The sequence below is a fragment of the Bombina bombina genome, chromosome 6 (assembly GCF_027579735.1).
Source record: "Bombina bombina isolate aBomBom1 chromosome 6, aBomBom1.pri, whole genome shotgun sequence".
In the NCBI taxonomy this organism is placed as follows: Eukaryota; Metazoa; Chordata; class Amphibia; order Anura; family Bombinatoridae; genus Bombina; species Bombina bombina.
In genome coordinates this window covers 886,796,278-886,816,246 of record NC_069504.1, presented here as the reverse complement: position 1 = coordinate 886,816,246, position 19,969 = coordinate 886,796,278, and the positions used below count along the sequence as shown (strand labels likewise).

General features: G+C 36.8%; 1 protein-coding gene across 3 annotated transcripts in view; it reads right to left on the bottom strand.

Moving 5' to 3' along the window:
* Nucleotides 1–19,969, bottom strand: part of LOC128663863 (phospholipid scramblase 1) — a 185,086-nt gene that overhangs the window by 126,098 nt on the left and 39,019 nt on the right. For 2 of the 3 annotated variants that reach the window (XM_053718410.1, XM_053718412.1), the window contains exon 2: nt 4,078–4,119. In XM_053718410.1, the coding sequence (XP_053574385.1) occupies nt 4,078–4,090 (13 nt within the window). In that variant the 5' untranslated portion in view covers nt 4,091–4,119. Of the gene's footprint in view, nt 1–4,077; nt 4,120–11,945; nt 11,967–19,969 lie in introns of those variants that run through there. The other variant, XM_053718411.1, reaches the window with a different exon arrangement.

The following is a 19,969-nucleotide window of genomic DNA, read 5'->3' as shown; positions in this document are numbered from 1 at the left end:
CTGACATGCTCGGCCATCGGTCCAGGTCCTATTTGCTTGGCTGATTAGTTCACCCCTGTTCTCAGCCTATACCAGTCTAAGGAGCCAATTTCTCAATGTCTGTCTGACATTATATGCTGTAGCGTATCATGTCCGAGAGACATCGCTGAATGCCGACAGCATACGCTGTCAGCATTTAACATTGCACAAGCAGTTCATCAGAACTGCTTGTGCACTGTTGCCCCCTGCAGATTCACGGCCAATCAGCCACAAGCAGGGGGTGTCAATCAGCACAATCGTATAGGATCAGGTGGATTGCAGACCGCAGCCTCAGAGGCAGCGGACCAGTTATGGAGAAGTGGTATTAAGACCACTGCTTTATAACTGTTGTTTCCGACGAGCCTGAAGGCCCCTAACATTTGGCCCCTAAGACTTCTCCATTTATTAGGGTGTTAATATCCTCTCTGACCCTAGAGATATTTGTGGCATGTAATTTCCTAGGGGGTGTGGGAGTAACATGTAAATTGTATATACTATCCTCTCTTCTTGCATCCATGTTTGTCTTTTCAAAAAAGATCAATTTGCTACAGCCGATTGGCGTTTTTTTTAAAAGGTGTGGCAGCCATCTTTAACCAAAAAATGTTTTCTTTCATGATTCCAAAAGAGCATACAATTTTAAAACACTTTCCAATTTACGGCCATTATCTAGTTTGATTCTTTGTGCCCCAAATGCCCCCAAAATACAGTGTTAGTTTTCTTTTATAATAATATTAAAAGAAAGAAAAAAAAGATAACTGCACTTAGCAATTTTTGGGGGCTAAAATCGGCGGCTGTGTGTGGGGGGGTGTCACTGAAAAGTGTCTTTACATTGCGGTCTATGGGAACGGTGTGTTCCTAGTAAATATATATGTACAGTATATGTTTATGTGTTAATATGTGTATATACACATATTAACAAATAAAATATACAGGTATATGTCTATAATCATATACATATATATTTACACTTTGCTGCCATCGCTGCGCTACTTACCCCTTGTGCTGAGTGAGGTTCTCATGACGTGTCTGATGGCATGAGAACGAGGCTCCCGTAGGAGCCTATGGAAGCGTGCTCTTGTGAGAGCAATGCTTCCCAGCAATGCGAACGTGAGGTCGTGTTCGCATTGCGCTTTACTTGTAATACCAACACACATTAGCATGCGCTGGTATTACTCAGTGGAGCACTAATATTTCTTGCATGAAAGTGATATTTAGCGTGCCACTTGTAATCTAGCCCATATTGTCATTGGTTTACAGATGTGTTGAGCTAGCTCCTAGTATTACATTGCTGCTCCTTCAATAAAGGATACCAAGAGAATGAAGCAAAGTTGACAATATAAATAAATTGGAAAGTTGTTTATAATTGTATGCTCTATCTGAATCATAAAAGAAAATTTTGGGGTTCCATGCCCCTTTAACAGGTTTGTGAACTACTGTATTGTGTGTTTTGTTTTGTGACTATCAACCAGCTGAAAAAAATTCCAACAATGTGAACTCGGCTTTAACCTATATAACATCTAATATTTAAACAAGAATCTGTATACTGTTATATAGGTATTCGCCACATAACATCCGTTCGGGCAACAGTATAAATGAGAAAAGTATTTATTGTACATACAGCTGTACAGTACAGTGTATTAACTGTGGGAAGTACAGAATACATGTTAGCATATGTACAGTATACCGTATTTTACATTATTTTTTTACTTAACTCATATACTGTACAGTATTACCTTGCAGGCCTTTGCTAAGTACTTATATACTATAGTGTTCACACAGAACATCCAAATCACATATCGTCCTATTTCATAGAACGTATTGTGGACTTTAAGTGACACATACCTGTATATAGAATATAAAAAGCCTTTAGCACTAGCAGTCAGAAAACAAGAAACAGAAAATCATATACATGCTAAATATTGCTATGTATTGGTGTATGAAAACTTTAACTTTTTTACCACTGTTATAAAGAAACAGAAACTACTAATACTGAAAAATAGAACCTTAAATGAATAATATGAATTGATCATAAAAAAGAAAAAAACTGTTGCAAGTAAACACTGATAGCTAAGCAGAATTTGGAACCTCTAATCCTGCAATGCAACCTCTGTCACTACTAACAAACATAGATGCAATATTGCTGCTTTACAGATTGTGGATCCACTAGAATGTACTGAACATAGAACTAATATGAATGGTATAAGCAGTATTACTGAAACCACTGTTACTGGGATACAAAACTATTATAATTAGCATTACTATTACCCTGGTAGAATTGTTACTGTCATCATGAAACATGTTTTCTCTAATACTGCTATAAAGAACTTTTAATATTAGTATATACCGTATATAAAACATGTTACTATACAGAAGCAAATCAATATTATATACAGACTAACAAGACTAGCTAGATTGTCTACAACCCCCCCCCCCCCCCAGATATTTCTACAAATGCTCATCCTATTTCAAAGCCATTATTAAAGGGATATGAAATCTTGATTCAGACTGAACATACCATTTTCAAAAAGCTCCCAATTTACTTCTATTATCAAATTTGCTTTGTTCCAATTATATTCTTTGTTGAAGAGATACCTAGGTTGGCACCTGGAGCACTACATAGCAGGAAATAGTACTGTCATCTAGTGGTTTTGCAAATGATTAACATTCTTGCAAAACTTCTGCCATATAGTGCTACAAAAATGGGCCTGCTCCTAAGCATGCGTCCCCGCTTTTCAACAAAACATACCTAAAGAACAAAGAAAAATTGATAACAGAAGTAAATGAGAATGTTGTTTAAAATTGCATGCTCTTTCTGAATCATGAAAGAAAAATTTGGGGTTTTGTATCCCTTTAAAGCTTTACATACCCAATACTAATAGTGTCACTCATTTAGCCAGAATTTGTAATGCCACCATAAGAAGATGCCTATTATGTCAGATAACACAGGTAAGCCCTGCTCCTAGGCCATGATATCATGGATTAACCTATTCATTGCTGAAGTGGCCACTAATTGAAGACATTCTATCTAATGTTCCTCAATAGCCTGTGGGCTTTATTCACTGACTCCCCTGCACTGAACAGGTTAAACTGCAGATAATTTCAGCACTTCAAATGTCAGCATATGAAAACTCAACTAAATGAACATAAAACGTTTTAGGCAATATAAAACCTATCACATTTAAAGCTGCCAAAGGACACAGATTCTGGGTTATGTATACTCTGATCAGCTCCATGTAATAGTATTTTCGTATTTCAGGGTATTACGGGCAGAACTACCATTGGTGCAGCAGGTGCAGTAGCACCAGGGCCCAAGTGCTGGGAGGCCCATAGCAGCCAGTCTATATACATAGGTGTGTGCAGAATGTGTACAATACTAATGTAGGGACAGCTTTTATAAGTGCAGGCTGAAGGTCCATCTTATCTATCTATCTATCTATCTATCTATCTATCTATCTATCTATCTATCTGTCTGTATGTCTGTATGTAAAATCATTATACAGAGCAGCATGTATATTATTACTATTTATTACTATTGAATTACCTTTTGGGGGGGGGGGTGTATGCATAAGGGCCCTTTGTCTGTCCGCTACTGAGTATTATATAGTAAATACAGATGTTAAATATCCAAACTATTTGACTGTTTCATAATACTGCAGAATTGGAAGGACATAAAAATGTATCTAGAAACTATAAATATTAATTAAAAGTCAATACATTTTAAATTTAGCAATCGTTTAAGTTGGTTAAACTACAGCAGTGCCAGTTTTCAAAAAAATAAAAATGCCTTTGCTTATAGCACTTTTCACTGTTCTCTAAAAGAACACGCCTGTTAATTAATCTGATTGGCTGTAGATGGGCTGCATGTCTACTTTCTACCAATAAAAAGCAACCAAGGGAGAAGCGCATCAAAAACAGCATTTGGAGAGTGACTACAGTATCTTTACTGCTTCAAAAAAGTATTTGCTATGTGCTTAAAAAAATGCATTACCCTAAACATATTGTTTTAGCCTTAATTTAATACAAAGCCTTAATCACAAGGAACTCAAATAAATAGATTACCTGTCGATGACATCTTGTGTAGACAAAGAACAGATCTTCTTTCTATATTTTAGGAAATACAAGTTAGTAAAGTCGTGGGACATAATGTGTAGGGAATATAAAAAACTTGAGTTATAGACACCGTTAGTGCGTGGAAGGATTTATATAGGAAGATATAAAGACGACACATGAAATATTATGCAAAGGTTAACAAGATGATTAAAACCAACTACAAAAGACTATGGGCTCGCTTCCATTGGGCCCTAATTAGCTTTGTGTGCACTCGCAAACCGATAAATGTGCTGTAGGAAGCAATTTTGTTTATTGACTGCTTCCAATGGAATGTTATACCTCAATTTCGGCAGCCGGACTCCAGCAGCGGAAAATATTTTAGAAGCTGTTAAGTGATAACATACCAGGTTTCCAATGACAGCGCAAACTGTTAATACACTGTTGGAGGCTGTCAATACATAAAAAAAATTACACCTAGCTCAACTAGGTGTAAAAGAGGAAAAAGGAGCTTTTTGAGACATATGTCCCATTGAAATTTTAAAACTTACAAATAATACAAGTATTTCATGTAGAAATAAATTGTTATATATGTAATATTTATTGTTGTCCCATGTATAGGAATAGTTGTACTTATGTTTTTATGGAAATATCAGTATGTATTTACATATAAAAATATATTCAAGCACATATCTACAGAATTCAAACTAGACCTATGCCTAGGGTAGCAATAGATATTACATATATTAATAAAGTGGAAACTATAATTATAATAAAAAATAGTATTTGCTTATAGTTAAAAAATATGTATTATATAAATAAGTGTATCTTTGGTTTTGTTTCTCTTTAGAGGTGATCACAGGTAAGGAGCACAGACATTAAACGTAAATTTGATAGTGTAAGGTCGGGTTACCATACCAACTAACTTGATTTTCAAGAACTCCAACGTCGGATGGAAGCGCTAACACAATGTTAACTTACACCTACACGAGCGGCTGTACGCAAAGTGCAAAATATTTTAATGGAAACCTGGAACTAAAATAGAGCCGTAAATTACTTTTAGCTGTCGGGAACTTCCGTAGCTTACGGCTCCATTTTTAACAACTCAATGGAAGTGAGCCCTATGTCAGATTCAGAAATCCTGTTTGGTTCCCAGACCTTACAGAACATGACAGTTTAAAGACATACTTGGGAGTGATGCTGATAAGACCAAATAGTTACACAAAACAGAGGGTATTGGCGCATAATCATATCCCTGTGCAAATATAGACAAATTATTACTTGCATAAATTGTCTATACTTTTATAATAAAACTGGGATCTACTTACACAATATGGACACACATTGCTTAGCCAATCATTAGTCTCCAAGGAATCACAACAATATTGACTGGTTCTGTCACTGCAATAATCTGGTTTTGAAGTCTGAATCATTCCTTCTCTCTTTAAAATAGAAAGAGGCTTACTGGCTTTATATACAACTCATACACTATCATAAACACCTGCGGTTTAAGCACTCCAACCAAACTGTATTAGTAGCTGTATATAAAGCCAGGAAGTCTCACTGACAACACTCCCAAACATGTTTCTAGTAAATGCTCTATAGCTGTTTTAGTGATAGCTTTTACTATCCATGGAGCATATGTATATATGCCTTAAAGGGACACTGAACCCAAATTTTTTCTTTTGTGATTCAGATAGAGTATGCAATTTTAAGCAACTTTCTGATTTACTCCTATTTTCAATTTTTCTTCGTTCACTTGCTATCTTTATTTGAAAAAGAAGGCATCTAAGCTTTTTTTGGTTCAGAACTCTAGACAGCACTTTTTGATTGGTGGATGAATTTATCCACCAATCAGCAAGAACAACCCAGGTTATTCACCAAAAATGGGCCGGCATCTAAACTTACATTCTTGCATTACAAATAAAGATACCAAGAGAATGAAGAAAATTTGATAATAGGAGTAAATTAGAAAGTTGCTTAAAATTGCATGCTCTATCTGAATCACAAAAGAAAAAATGTGGGTTCAGTGTCCCTTTAACCATCATTCACGTTTGTCTGCTCAGAGACCTGACTGCTATTTGCTGCATGTATTAATCAGACTTGATGCAAACATTGTCATGATTACAATATACTAAACAAACCACATTGTAGTTATTTCAGAAACTGCCATAATTAAACTTAACGTGTAATGCAAAAAATATTTGTATTCAATACTGAAATTCATTTACGTATACTACTTTTATGTCTTGTTAAAGGGACAGTCTAGTCAAAATTAAACTTTCATGATAGGGCATGCAATTTTAAACAACTTTCCAATTTACTTTTATCATCAAATTTGCTTTGTTCTCTTGGTATTCTTTGTTGAAAGCAAAACCTAGGTAGGCTCATAAACTGATTTCTAAGCCGATAACGACCGCCTCTTATCTTAGTTCATTTGACACTGTTAGTTCATGTGTGCCATACAGATAACATTGTGCTCACTCCTGTGTAGTTATTTATGAGTCAGCATTGAGATTAGGGGGCAGTCTGCAGAGGATTAGATACAAGGTAATCATAGAGATAAAAAGTGTATTAATATAACAGTATTGTTTATGCAAAACTGGGGAATGGATAATAAAGGGAGTAGTCTGTATTTCAAATGAGTACTAGATTTGTTTCTGACCTATTTCAAAGCCACTTTTTCCTGCCCCCTGTATCATGTGACAGCCAATCAAAAAATGCACCTACGGATATACTGTGAACTCTTGCACATGCTCAGTAGAGGCTGATGCCTGAGAAAGTGTGCATATAAAAAGATTTTGCACATTTTTATAACTTTGTATTCAGCTTGGATGAAATGTTTTTTTGGTTGTTTTTTTTTTCCAATCTACTAGAAGTAGATTGGAAATAATTAATAGGCTAGAGGTGCCACAAAAAAAAAAAAGGAAGCACAGATTCCCCAGATAGCTGAATCGGATCAGCATGCGATCATCCATCACTCTTTAAATTACTTGTATTAGAACGTCATTTTTAGAATGTCCCTTTTGCCAACAAAGTAAAGCTGCTGACGAATTTGTAATTGCTTGTCTAGGCTGAGTGAGCACTCAATGATGAGGAGGTAGAAAAAAACCTCTTTGGTTGTCTTAGGCAAACTCTTTGCACTGTCAGGCAGCTTTACAGAACAATAACAGTCAGAGACCTTTTTCTCCCTGGAAAATTATTTGAAACTAGGCCACTCATTTGTTTTTACCACTCAACTGTAAATCATTGGCATAAATCATTAAAGAGAGGGGAAAAAGAAAACACTTTAATTATTGCAGTATTTCTTGAGAACTGTGTGTGAATGTGTAAATATATAGTTAATGCCAGAACTAGAGCAGCAATGTAGTACTTGCGCCTAGCTGAACACATCTAGTGAGCCAATGACAAGAGGCTTTAGTGTATCCACCAATTACTAGCTAGCTCCCAGTAGTTCACTACTGTTCCTCAGCCTACCTAGCTATGGTTATCAAAATAGGATACAAAGAGAACAAAGTACATTTGATAATAAAAGTAAATTAAAAAGTCTTTTAAAATTGCATGTTCTGTCTGTGTCATGAAAGGTTTTTTTTTAACTTTCGTGTTCCTGACTTTCTGCTCACTTTAAAAGGATATTTTACCCAAAAATGTTCTCCTCTTTAATTTGTTCCCAATGGTCTATTTTACCTGTAGCTCGTTTACCCATATTTCGGCATTTGAAATAGCTGATTTAGCCTGTGGTATCCCCACCTACTGTATACTGAAAATTTTTATACTGGAGTCTAGGCTATTGACAGACTGTGTAAACAAAGACAGCAGAAGAAGTTACACTCTCAGTGAGGTGTAGAAGAGACATCTAATAAAATGATAATAATCCATTGTTCTATTGCACTTTGGTTTACAGACAAATATCAGATAAGGAAGCATTTGTGTGTGTACACAAAGTGATAACATAATTTATCACTGCTGAATCTGTTGGCGCTCTACAAATACCTGATAATAATAATAATAATGAGATATGATGTTACCTGCAAGGTCAACCCATTGTAATATTGTAATAGGCTGTGGTTTCAAAGCACAAAACCAGCTATTTCATATACACAAATAAGTTTGAAAATGCAATTTCTCATACATCTTATACTCTTTCGCAGGAATAACAAGTCATTGTTACAGTATTTTACAGTATACTGTCCCTTTAAGTTTAATATGAGAGAAAGTGTTATCTAGAGATGAACAGGGAGAGAATAGGAAAAGGGGTTGGAAATAGAGGAGAAAGAAGAAGATAGCAGAGAGACGAACTGCGAAAGTGAATGAGCGCAGATGACAGAGAAAATTAAGAGACAAAAATGATAAGTACTGAGAAATAAATTATTGGAAGGTGAAGACAGAAAGCCAATAGCATATGAATAAAAAGCAAGAGCTAACATCTTTTAATATTTACATTATTTACCAGGAGAAGAAAGATGTTTCAGTGGCAGATGCACAGCAAATTATTTGTTCAGTATTATGTATAAAAAAAAAAAGTCACTCTGGCGCAAGTACAAAATTACTAATATGCACATTTGTTAATCTAAAATTCCCAATGGACGTGTTTCCTTCTTCCTTTAACTTCCAGCAGGGGTTAAGTATATCATAGTTTAATTCAGTTGTGGAGCAGTAAAGCACTTCCAGTCCAGAACTGAAAGTGTCCATTGATTACAACTACACATTTGTCACATTTTACTCACTGCATCTAGCTTAGGACATTTTTTTGCCCTTTTATGTGCCTTTAAATCCGTCACTATTCTAATATAGGTTTAATCCAATAGAACAGCCATGTGATTTACCACTTACATGTTTTTGTTGAGTCAAATGTAAAGCCATTCAGTCAATAAGAGAACCAGATTATCTAAACTCCACCAATATTTTGCAAAGACAAAATTAGACACTTTGACAGCAGTATTCCTGACCACCCAGTGGCTTATTTATGTTTTGTGCTGGCATTCAAAATTCTGCTGCCACCCCCACTTCCATATTTTAGGCATTTTGGGCCATAATATTTTCTTGTTAAAGTGTAATGTGACTTTTTTTTTACATGACATTTCCAAAGTAAATGTTTACCACGGTTTGTAGAACATTTGCATATACTCAGATGGGTTGAATTAGCACATGTGTACACAGTTCATATATATATATATATATATATATATATATATATAAGAAAAAAAAGGAGAATTGACTCCCATGGAGAGGGAGAGTCACAAAAAGTTACCCACCCCTACACAGGGCAATCCAGTATACCCTTATCTGGCACAAACCTAGAGGAAAATAATTAATTAAATCAGGACAATAATTGCGATATGCAACACAATCTACTTTTAATCATACTAGTTACACTAAGCCACAAACAATAAGAGTCACATCAAGTCCGCAGGACTACATTAGAAGGGTACCCTTTATTTGGCAGGGAGCTCCCTGTCTGTTATGCTCAAGAGTTAAATGATTCATTCAATTTTTCCTCTGTATCCCAATACCACTTTTTACTTATGCATACGTAAGAATGGCCCTTTAAAAATCTTCAATGTGCACCCCCATGGTTGCAATACTGGTAGCCAGAATCTAGATGGGTTAATGATGCAAAATAATGCTTAGTCCAGAAAGCAACTGTCAGCGTGGTTAGTAAAGCAAAGCAATTCAGTCCTTATTCATAACCCTCCAGTAAAAGACCATAACTTCAATACATACTTCCCAGATCTAGGTGTGTCAACGGTTCTCTGGTCCGCAAAGGAGCAACGCCTCTCTCAGCGTAGTAAGTAAAACAATGTCTGCCATTATGTCTACTGTTATGTCTTACCCTCCTTCAGAGAGTCTGTTTCGTATGTAGTGTCCACTACAGACTTACGTGGGGTCCCTGGTGCCACATTGCTTTTCAGGTTTCAGTATCACCCTTTACCGTAGTAAGGTTGAGGCCTTTACAGGTAATGTGGTGCATCCTGTGGAGCAATTGAGTAGCTGTCTGCTACGGGGGTTCGTCCAGCTTAATCTGATAAGGGTATACTGGAATGCCCTGTGTAGGGGTGGGTAGCTTTTCGTGACTCTCCCTCTCCACGGGAGTCAATCCTCCTTTTTTACCTCTGTGCACTGCACATCTGCTACCACTTATAATTAAGGGTGAGCATTAACCAGGATTTTTCATTTTTTCTGGTGCCAGTCTTGTATTATATATATATATATATATATATATATATATATATATATATATATATAAAATCTACATATGAATAGTGCTATTTAAGTCACCTGTTGTTCCCAACAGAGACTTAAAAAGTGCGGCCCCCCAATCTTTCGCCCTAGGCAAGTGCCTTATTTGCCTATGCCAAAATACGCCCCTGTGACCACCAGAGAGCCCTTTCTATGCAGCTTTTTAGTTGATGTTTGGACTTTTCTATTTTGAATAGTGTATCTTGGTTGTTGATTTGTTTTATTTTTTGTTTTGTTTCTTCAAATGTTTATGTTTTTACGCATGATCAGTTCACATATTAAACAGCACATACATTTCCTGTTTTGATCAAATATTAAAAATCCAGCTTCTTTATAATACAAAAAACAAACACTAATTGGATAAATCCCTATAGCAGATTAGGGGGGCGCAAATACAATGCAATTGAATATGAATAGCATATATACCTGTATTCCACAGAGACCTATAATTTAAGTCCCCTATATTACATTTAATATGGCAATTCAGATTATATGAATACCAGTCAGATTTCCCACATAGTACAATTTTGGATATATCCCTTTAAACTGGATTAAAAGGTTGAGCAATGATCTAAATGACTACTGAAATCGAACGGATGCAATGGCTGCTCTTCTTGATAAATTCCACTTCACTCTCACTCTGTTGAAACAAAACAGGCAAAAGGTGCCCCTAGTGCAACTGCATGAATCTTTCAAAATGTCGACATAACAACATGGTGTATAACCATACTCACAAAAATGGGAGCCCTATTGTGTGATATATATGGCAGGCTGGGATCTCTTAGTGTCCCAGCTCACTGACTGGTTGTGTTTGGTAATAGTACCCGTTGCTCCAGCCAATGCTGGATGTGTAGAAACACTCGTGCTTTAATAAGAATCAAACTTCTATTGTACAAATGTTTAAAATGATTGCCTAAGGTATTAAAAAGGTATTTAAAAAACTGCTATGTGTTTCTCGGCTTCTCAAGCCATTTCTTCTTCCCGCGTGTACCATATACCTGGAAGCACAAGCTTTTAAATATCCTACATCCAATCACAAACTGTAATGCTCGTGGGATATTCCTCTATCAGACCAAACTTGTCCAGTAGTTTTCTTTTCCCTCCGTCAAGTGGAATGATAGGAAATATCCCAGAGCAGAGAAAGTTTGTAAAATGAGGTAAGCAGTACTCACAGTAGGCAGGGCATTCCTTAGTGGTAACAGGAAGACAATCCAGCAGTATAGCAGTTCAGGGGTAAATCAATAGAAGGACTATGGATAGGCAGGAGTCAGCAACAAAAGGAAATCCAGGAGTACAACAGTTCAGGGGTAAACCACTAGGACGGTCAGACAGGCAAAGTTCAGCAACAGTATAGCAATCCAGCAGTTCAGGGATTAAGCAGGCAGAGCAGTCAGACAGGCAGCGTTCAGCAACAGTATAGCAAACCAGTAGTTCAGGGGTTAAGCAGGCAGAGTGGTCAGACAGGCAGAGTTCAGCAACAGTATAGCAATCCAATAGTTCAGGTGTTAAGCAGGCAGAGTGGTCAGACAGGCAGAGTTCAGCAACAGTATTACAATCCAGCATAAAGTATAATAACACCCAGGAGCACACTAAGTAACACCTATACTTGGGCAGTGATATGTAGAAAGTGAGCAACTTACATAGGGGCAGGATTCGCGCCACAGGAGATCCTGGCCAGCTTCAGAGGGGAAGAGACGTGCAGCGATTACGTAACCGCCGCACACACACAGGAGTCGACTCTTCCCTTGCAATGGCCAGAGCAGCAAGCACCGCGTCCCTGGTAACAACCAAAGTGGCATGACACATACCGACTTCAACTCACACCTTCTTAGAGGTGTGTCGACTTACATGAGTTTGAATAAAATGTATCAATACCAGAACTTACATGAATTAGAATAAAAAGTATCAATACCAGAACATATATACAAAGTATAATATAGTCAATGATGAATTAATCAAATAATCTAATATGTGTACGTTAATACTATAATCCTATTACCCTGTCCTATGGATAAGCCATCGCCGTGATCAAAAGTGAAACATTTCTTTTCATCCTGTGTCCAATTTTCTATTTTACTAGCCACAGTCTATTGAGAATAAGATACTTATCTATAATAGTCTACTGGAGAAAAGAACAACAACCTGTGTCCCTTTATAAAGACATTCATAATAAATATAATTAACCTCCATAGACACATAGGGGTAGATTTATCAAATGTCAGGCGGACATGATCTGCATACGCTGTCATCATTTATCATTGCACAAACCTTTTTGGTGAAATGCTTGTGCAATGCCACTCCCTGCACATTCGTGGCCGCTAGTAGGGGATGTCAATCATGATTGCTGTCCGCCACCCCAGAGGTGGTGGATGAGTTAAGGAGCAGCGGTCTTACGACCGCTGATTCTTAACTTAAGTTTCAGGCGGACCTGAAACTTCGGGGGTACCCCCAGCCCTCTAACATCCATTATTTAAAAGCTTGTGCTTCCAGGTATATGGTGCATGCCTGAAGAAATGACTCGAGAAATGACTTAGGCAATCATTTGTGCCTAAAGGTTTTTGTACATTTGTACAATTAAAGTTTTATTCTTATAAAACGGTGAAGCAGGAGTGTTTCTACATATTCTGCGTTAGTGGGAGCAGGGGGCGCTATTACCCCACACCACCAGTCAGTGAGAGCTCCCAGCCTTCCATATCTAGCACACAATAATGCTATATGGTTCTACACCGCATTCTGTCTGTTTTGTTTCAAGTGAGACTAAAAAGCAAACACAATTAAAATACAAGAACCTAAAATGTTCATTCATAACTTCACAGGTGTTTGTATGATTACAAAATGTTAATTTTAATATTATGCACAATTATATGAAATTGTTAATTGCAGAAATCTCTTGAATGTATATGTTTAAGTAATAAAACCTTAGACAGTCATTATCAATGATAAATCAAATAGCCAGTTAGCTACTTTGTTTTACTTTACATGTTTCATGTAGGTGCACATGCATTATCTGGGAAAAGCCAGCAAACGTTTGTTTTCTTACAGCTTTACATCTGTTTACCCGTGTTTATGGCGAGCCCGCAGCCTCGCCAGAAACACCAGTTATGAAGCAGCGGTATAAAGACCGCTGCTCCATAACCCTGTCCGCCTGCTCTGATGAGGCGGACAGGAATCGCCACAATTCAACCCGATCGAGTACCATCGGGTTGATTGACACCTCCCTGCTGGCGGCCGTTTGGCCGTGAGTCTGCAGGGGGCGGCATTGCACCAGCAGCTCTTGTGAGCTGCTGGTGCAATGCTGAATACGGAGAGCGTATTGCTCTCCGCATACAGCAAGGTCTTGCGGACCTGATCCGCACTGTCGGATCAGGGCCGCAAGACCTATGATAAATAGGCCTCAGTATGTCTAGGCCAGGGAAGGGGAACCTTGGCACTCCTGATGTTTCAGAACTACATTACCCATGATGCTTAAGCACTCTGAAGTCCAGTTGAGCATCATGGGAAATGTAGTTCTGAAACATTTGGAGGGCCAAGATTCCCCATCCCTGGTCTAGGCTAATGAACAGGAACAGAGTGACACCCAGTAGACTGCATCTCAAAATACCACCCTAAGTGTCTAACTCTATAGTAAAATGTAGTTGCTCTTCTTATAATATTATTTACAAAGGCTCTCATTTTTAAAGGGATCTGAAACCCAAAGATTTTCTTTTCTGATTCAGACAGAAGATACCATTTAAAAAAATCCAATTTACTTCTATTATCAAATTTGCTTTGTTTCCATTATATTCTGTGTTGAGGAGATACCTAGGTAGGCATCTGGTGTACTACGTGGCAGGAAATAGTGCTGCTATCTAGTGCTCTTGCAAATCGAAAACATTCTTGCAAAACTGCTGCCATATAGTGATTCAGAAATGAGCTGGTTTCTAAGCATACATCCTTGCTTTTCAACAAAAGATACCAAGAGAACAACGAAAAATTGATAATAGAGGTAAATTAGAAAGTTATTTAAAATCGCATGCTCTATCTGAATCATGAAAGAAAAAAATTGGGGTTTCGTATCCCTTTAAATAAAAGCAAACAGATGTCTGAGCTGTAGCAGTTTGTCTACCTAAATGCTTCTCTTGACCTTAAATGGACAGTCTAGTCCAAAATAAACTTTCATGATTCAGGTAGGGCATGTAATTATAAAATTAAATTGGTATTCTAAGTTGAAAGCTAAACCTAGGAGGCTCATATGCTAATTTCTTAGACCTTAAATGCCGCCTCTTATCAGAATGCATTTTTACATTTTTTCCCCACTATAGGGCATTAGTTCATGTGTGTCATATCGATAACATTGAACTCACGCATGTGAAGTTACCTAGGAGCAAGCACTGATTGGCTAAAGAACTGAAATAAGGGGGCAGTCTGCAGAGGCTTAGATACAAGGTAATCACAGAGGTAAAACGTGTATTAATATAAGCGTGTTGGTTATGCAAAACTGTGTAATGGGTAATATAGGGATTATCTATCTTGTTAAACAATAAAAATGCTGTTGTAGATTGTCCCTTTAAAACAATAGATTATTTACAATTGCATTTCCCTTTTTGAAAAATAAATGTTTAATTTTATGCTTAGTTATGATATCAGTGAAAGTAATGACGCACTGAATCAATGCTGCAGCGTAACACTGATACAGCAGCTACAAATGCTCCAAGCTATGGAAGTAAATGGGTTGGGAATTTATGACTCACAATGTTATTACTTCTTCTGAAGCTTATTTTCTTTTTATTACTCCATACATATTTATAGTAGGATTGACTAGGTAGCTTAGATATTTATTATTGCAAAATGTGGTTCTGGAGCAGATTGTGGCTGCCACTCAGTGGGTGCTGTAATACTTTCAAAACCAAATTTAAATCACATATACAGTAATTATAGGATGCTTGAAAAAGTAACAAAGTTAATCCATGGCCGGAAGACTGTCAAAAAATCAGGGGAGAAGCAAATGCTAAACTATGAGCAAAAACCTCAATTTCCAGATGGCTAAACCAATCCCTACTTCATCATGTAGAAACACCAAAATCTGTAGATAAAAAAACCTAGTGCAAATTCACAATAAATGCACAATAATGAGCGTTGGTATTACAAGTGAGGTGCAATGTGAACACAACCTCTTGTTCGCATTGCACAGAAGCATTGTGCTCACGAGAGCATGATTCTATAGGCTCCAACAGGAGCCTTGTTCTCATGCCATCAGACCTGGCATGAGAACTAGCGCAGCGAAAGGGATAAGTTGCACAGCAAATATAAATATATATGTATATGATTATATATATATATATATATATATATATATATATATATATATATATATATATATATATATATATATATTTATGTGTTAAAATGTGTATATACATATATATTTACAGGGAACACACAGTTCCCATAGACCGCAATATAAAGGCACTTTTCACTGTTGTTTTTTTCTAACACCCCACAGCCGTCAACTTTAGCCCAAAAAACTGCCTAGTGCAGTCATATTATTTTAAATAAAAAATGCTACTATTTTTTAAAAAACACTACACACAGTATTTGGAGGCACTTGTGGCACATTTTAAAAAAATATAACCAGAGATCTGACCCTCTGGTTAATTTTTGGAGCACCAATTTGCTACCGTGAGCTTGCAGTAACAATAACCAGCCACTTATAAATGCTGGTTATTTAACATGCGCCCTCAAACAGGCGAATTTGCCCATTACGGGCACACAATAAATGTGCGCTCCTCTTGTAATCTAGCCCTTTATCAGAAACCGCTTGTACTTCATAATCAAGTCAGTAACAAACATATTGCTGTCATCACTTTCAGATGGAGTAAAAAAAAGTTACAGGTACAGTAATTTTGATCTACCAGGTGGGCCAGGTCAAAATCATTTCTTCTTTACTGGGCATGAGCATGAAAAATTTGCTTGTTTAATTTTCTGAATCTCCAAAGGAATTCATTGGAGGAAGATATAAGCTAATATTAACTTCCAATTTCTCTACATCACATATGTCAAAATTATCTAGAGCTCCTACCTTCCTCCAGCTCAGTGCTTATATACATTGCAATTTTCCTTTGCATCATAAGATCTGCTCCTGGATTTCCACATTTCTGAGAGATGTCCATAAAGTTATTGGTGTGAAGACATCATTCTGTATCCCAACCAAATAGCATCTGACGCTGTAGTGAATACAGTTTAGTGAGGCTGCAGAAAATAATGGAGTTGCCTTCTAACCTTTAAGTATGGAAAGTCTCATATGGTGAAACAGATCAATCCTTTGTGAAAGGACGCTTAAGTTGTGGTACCACTAATGGTGCAGGAGGAGTAATAATGACTCATGCAGATCTTAATGAAGAGAATACCTTACAAAACTGCCATATTGCTTGAAACCTGCCAAACATCAAGATGTGGATTTGGCTTGGAGTACCTTGCTACAAGAACTGGATTTAACTAATAAGATTTATGGGTAATTTCCTAGACAAGGAAGATATTTTGCCATAGAGGAGCCAATAAGAAGAAAATGTTTCCTAATTCTTAAATATTTGATAATATCTTTCAAATCTGACTAAAAAAAGATTTTTACCCATTATTATTATTATTATTGGTTATTTGTAGAGCGCCAACAGATTCCGCAGCGCTATGAAGGGGATAACAATAAAAATACAATGCATACATAAAAAGTTGAAAGTTTTGGAATGGCCCCTGATGCCCCTGTTTCCATCCGAGCCTTCTTAAGACCGCTGCTCCTTAACTAGTCCACTGCCTCTGAGGCTGTGGTCTGCAATCCGCCCCCTCTTATATGATCGGGTTGATTGACACACCCTGCTAGCGGCCGATTGGCATTCAGCAATGTCTGTCGGACATGATATGCTACAGCGTATCATGTTGGATGGACAATGATAAATCGGTCCCAATGTCTCAAAGGAAGCACCAGGGTCAATTGAAACTGAGAAAAAGGGCCAGGCTAACAATCGCTAAAGCATTGAAATTACCTACAAGACATAGGGGAAGATATTTGAAACAAACATAAAAGAGAACTTTAAATGCACTGTGCTACAATATAATATTTCATTAGCAGCATCTTTGCAAAAAAGACATGTTTTTACAGGTTCTGTGCACATGAAATTCACCTTTATGTCCCCACTCTATGTCTACTACAACCTAAACAGAACCATGATTAGTAGTCTCAAATATTTTATTTCAGCAAATTTAAATTTCCCTCAAGAACATGCTAATGTCATCTGATGGACCCCATATGACAGTATTTTCTATTTTAAAAAAAAAACACTATTAACTGTCCTTATGTGCAACTCCTGTCAAACTCTGCCTGGGTCCCATGGTCCAATCTGATACAATTATGCAGCCTATTTATCAACATCATATAAAAAAAAAGTAACCAGGGATGTCACATGAATTTCAAATGAATGCCAAGTTGCCAACAATGACCCAAAGCAATAAATGTTGGGAGATGCAAGTTGCCACATGAACTTGACTTAAAGGGATAGTAAAGTCCAAAATAATATTTCATGATTCAGATGCAGCATGTAATTTTAAACAACTTTCTAATTTACTTTTATCATCAAATTTGCTTTGTTCTCTTGTTATTCTTAGTCGACAGCTAAACCTTGGTAGGTTCATATGCTAATTTCTAAGCCCTTGAAGGCTGTCTCTTAGCTGAATGCATTTAAAGGGACAGTCTAGGCCAAAATAAACTTTCATGATTCCGATAGAGCATGTAATTTTAAACAATTTTCCAATTTACTTTTATCACCAATTTTGCTTTGTGCTCTTGGTATTCTTAGTTGAAAGCTTAACCTAGGAGGTTCATATGCTAATTTCTTAGACCTTGAAGCCCACCTCTTTCAGATTGCATTTTAACAGTTTTTCACCACTAGAGGGTGTTAGTTCACGTATTTCATATAGATAACACTGTGCTCGTGCACGAGAAGTTATCTGGGAGCAGGCACTGATTGGCTAGACTGCAAGTCTGTCAAAAGAACTGAAAAAAGGGGCAGTTTGCAGAGGCTTAGATACAAGATAATCACAGAGGTTAAAAGTATATTATTATAACTGTGTTAGTTATGCAAAACTGGAAAATGGGTATTAAAGGGATTATCTATCTTTTAAAACAATGAAAATTCTGGTGTAGACTGTCCCTTTAACAGTTTTTTTACAGCTAGAGGGCGTTAGTTTGTGTGTTTCATATAGATAACAATGTGATTAAAGGTACATGAAACCCAAAAATTTTCTGTCATTATTCAGATAGAGAATACAATTTTAAACAGCTTTCTAATTTACTTCTATTATCTAATCTGTTTCATTCTCTTGGTATCATTTGTTGAAGGGGCAGCAATGCACTACTAGTTTCTAACTGAACACATGGGTGAGCGAATCACATTCAATATATATATGCAGCCACCAATCAACAGCTAGAACCTAGTTTCTCTGCTGCTCATGAACTTGCCTAGATAAACCGTTCAGCAAATGATAACAAGAGAAGGAAACAAATTAAATAATAGAAGTAAATTGGAAAGTTGTTTAAAATTTTATTCTCTATCTGAATCATGAAAGAAATTTTTTGAGTTTCATGTCCCTTTAAGCACGTGAAGAGTCAGCACTAATTTCCTGAAATGCAAGTCTGTCAAATGAACTGAGATAAGGAGGCAGTCAGCAGAAGCTTAGATACAAGGTAATTACAGAGGTAAAAAGTATATTTCTATAACAGAGTTGGTTATGCAAAACTGGGGAATCGTAAATAAAGGGATTATCTGTTTTTTAAACAATACCATTTTTGGTGTTTAATATCCTTTAAGCATTTTACCAATCACAATATAAATAAAGTTAAGACTATAAAGAGAAAATATAAACTAATAATAAAGATATCTCAAGACACTTTCAAATGTGAGCACATGAAAGTTATAAGTAAAGTATGTTACAATCTACCAAGGGACAACAAATCACATGGGAAAATGTTAACATCTGATTCGATGAGGCCAAGAGGCCTATTTATCAAAGATCTTGCCAGATCTATGGTGAATTTTCAAAATGTGCCCCAATTGCCCCCAAATTTAAGTGTAAAGTTTTTTTTGGATAAAAAAACTGCACAAAGCAGTTTTATGGGGTTAAAGAGTGTGGTTGTTGGGTGATAGAAAAAACGCACTTAAAAGTTCCTTTACATTGCGGTCTATGGGGACAGTGTTATCGCTGTAAATATATAAGCTTACAGTATATACATATATATTTAAATTTTGATGCCCAGCACTGTGTGACTTACCCTCTTCACTGCGCTAGGTTCTCATCTGTATCTCATGGTATGAGAATGAGGTCATGTTTGCATTTCTGTGCGTTGGTATCACTGAGTGGAGCACAAATATCAAGCTCACATAATCGATATTGTAATCTAGCCCTAAATATATTTCCTGCCCCCCTCTAGTTATGGGTTCTGTCATGTTGAAATCTAGCTTTCACTACATTCTAGACAGAGGTGTAACTAGAAACCACAGGGCCCAGGTGCAAGAATCTAAGAAGGGCCCCCCTAAACTACCCCCCCAAAAAAAGAGTTGAATTTGATACATATCTTTTTTTTTTTTTACATTTAACACAGAAAAAAATGTGAATCAGATTACGTCTGCAAAAGGAG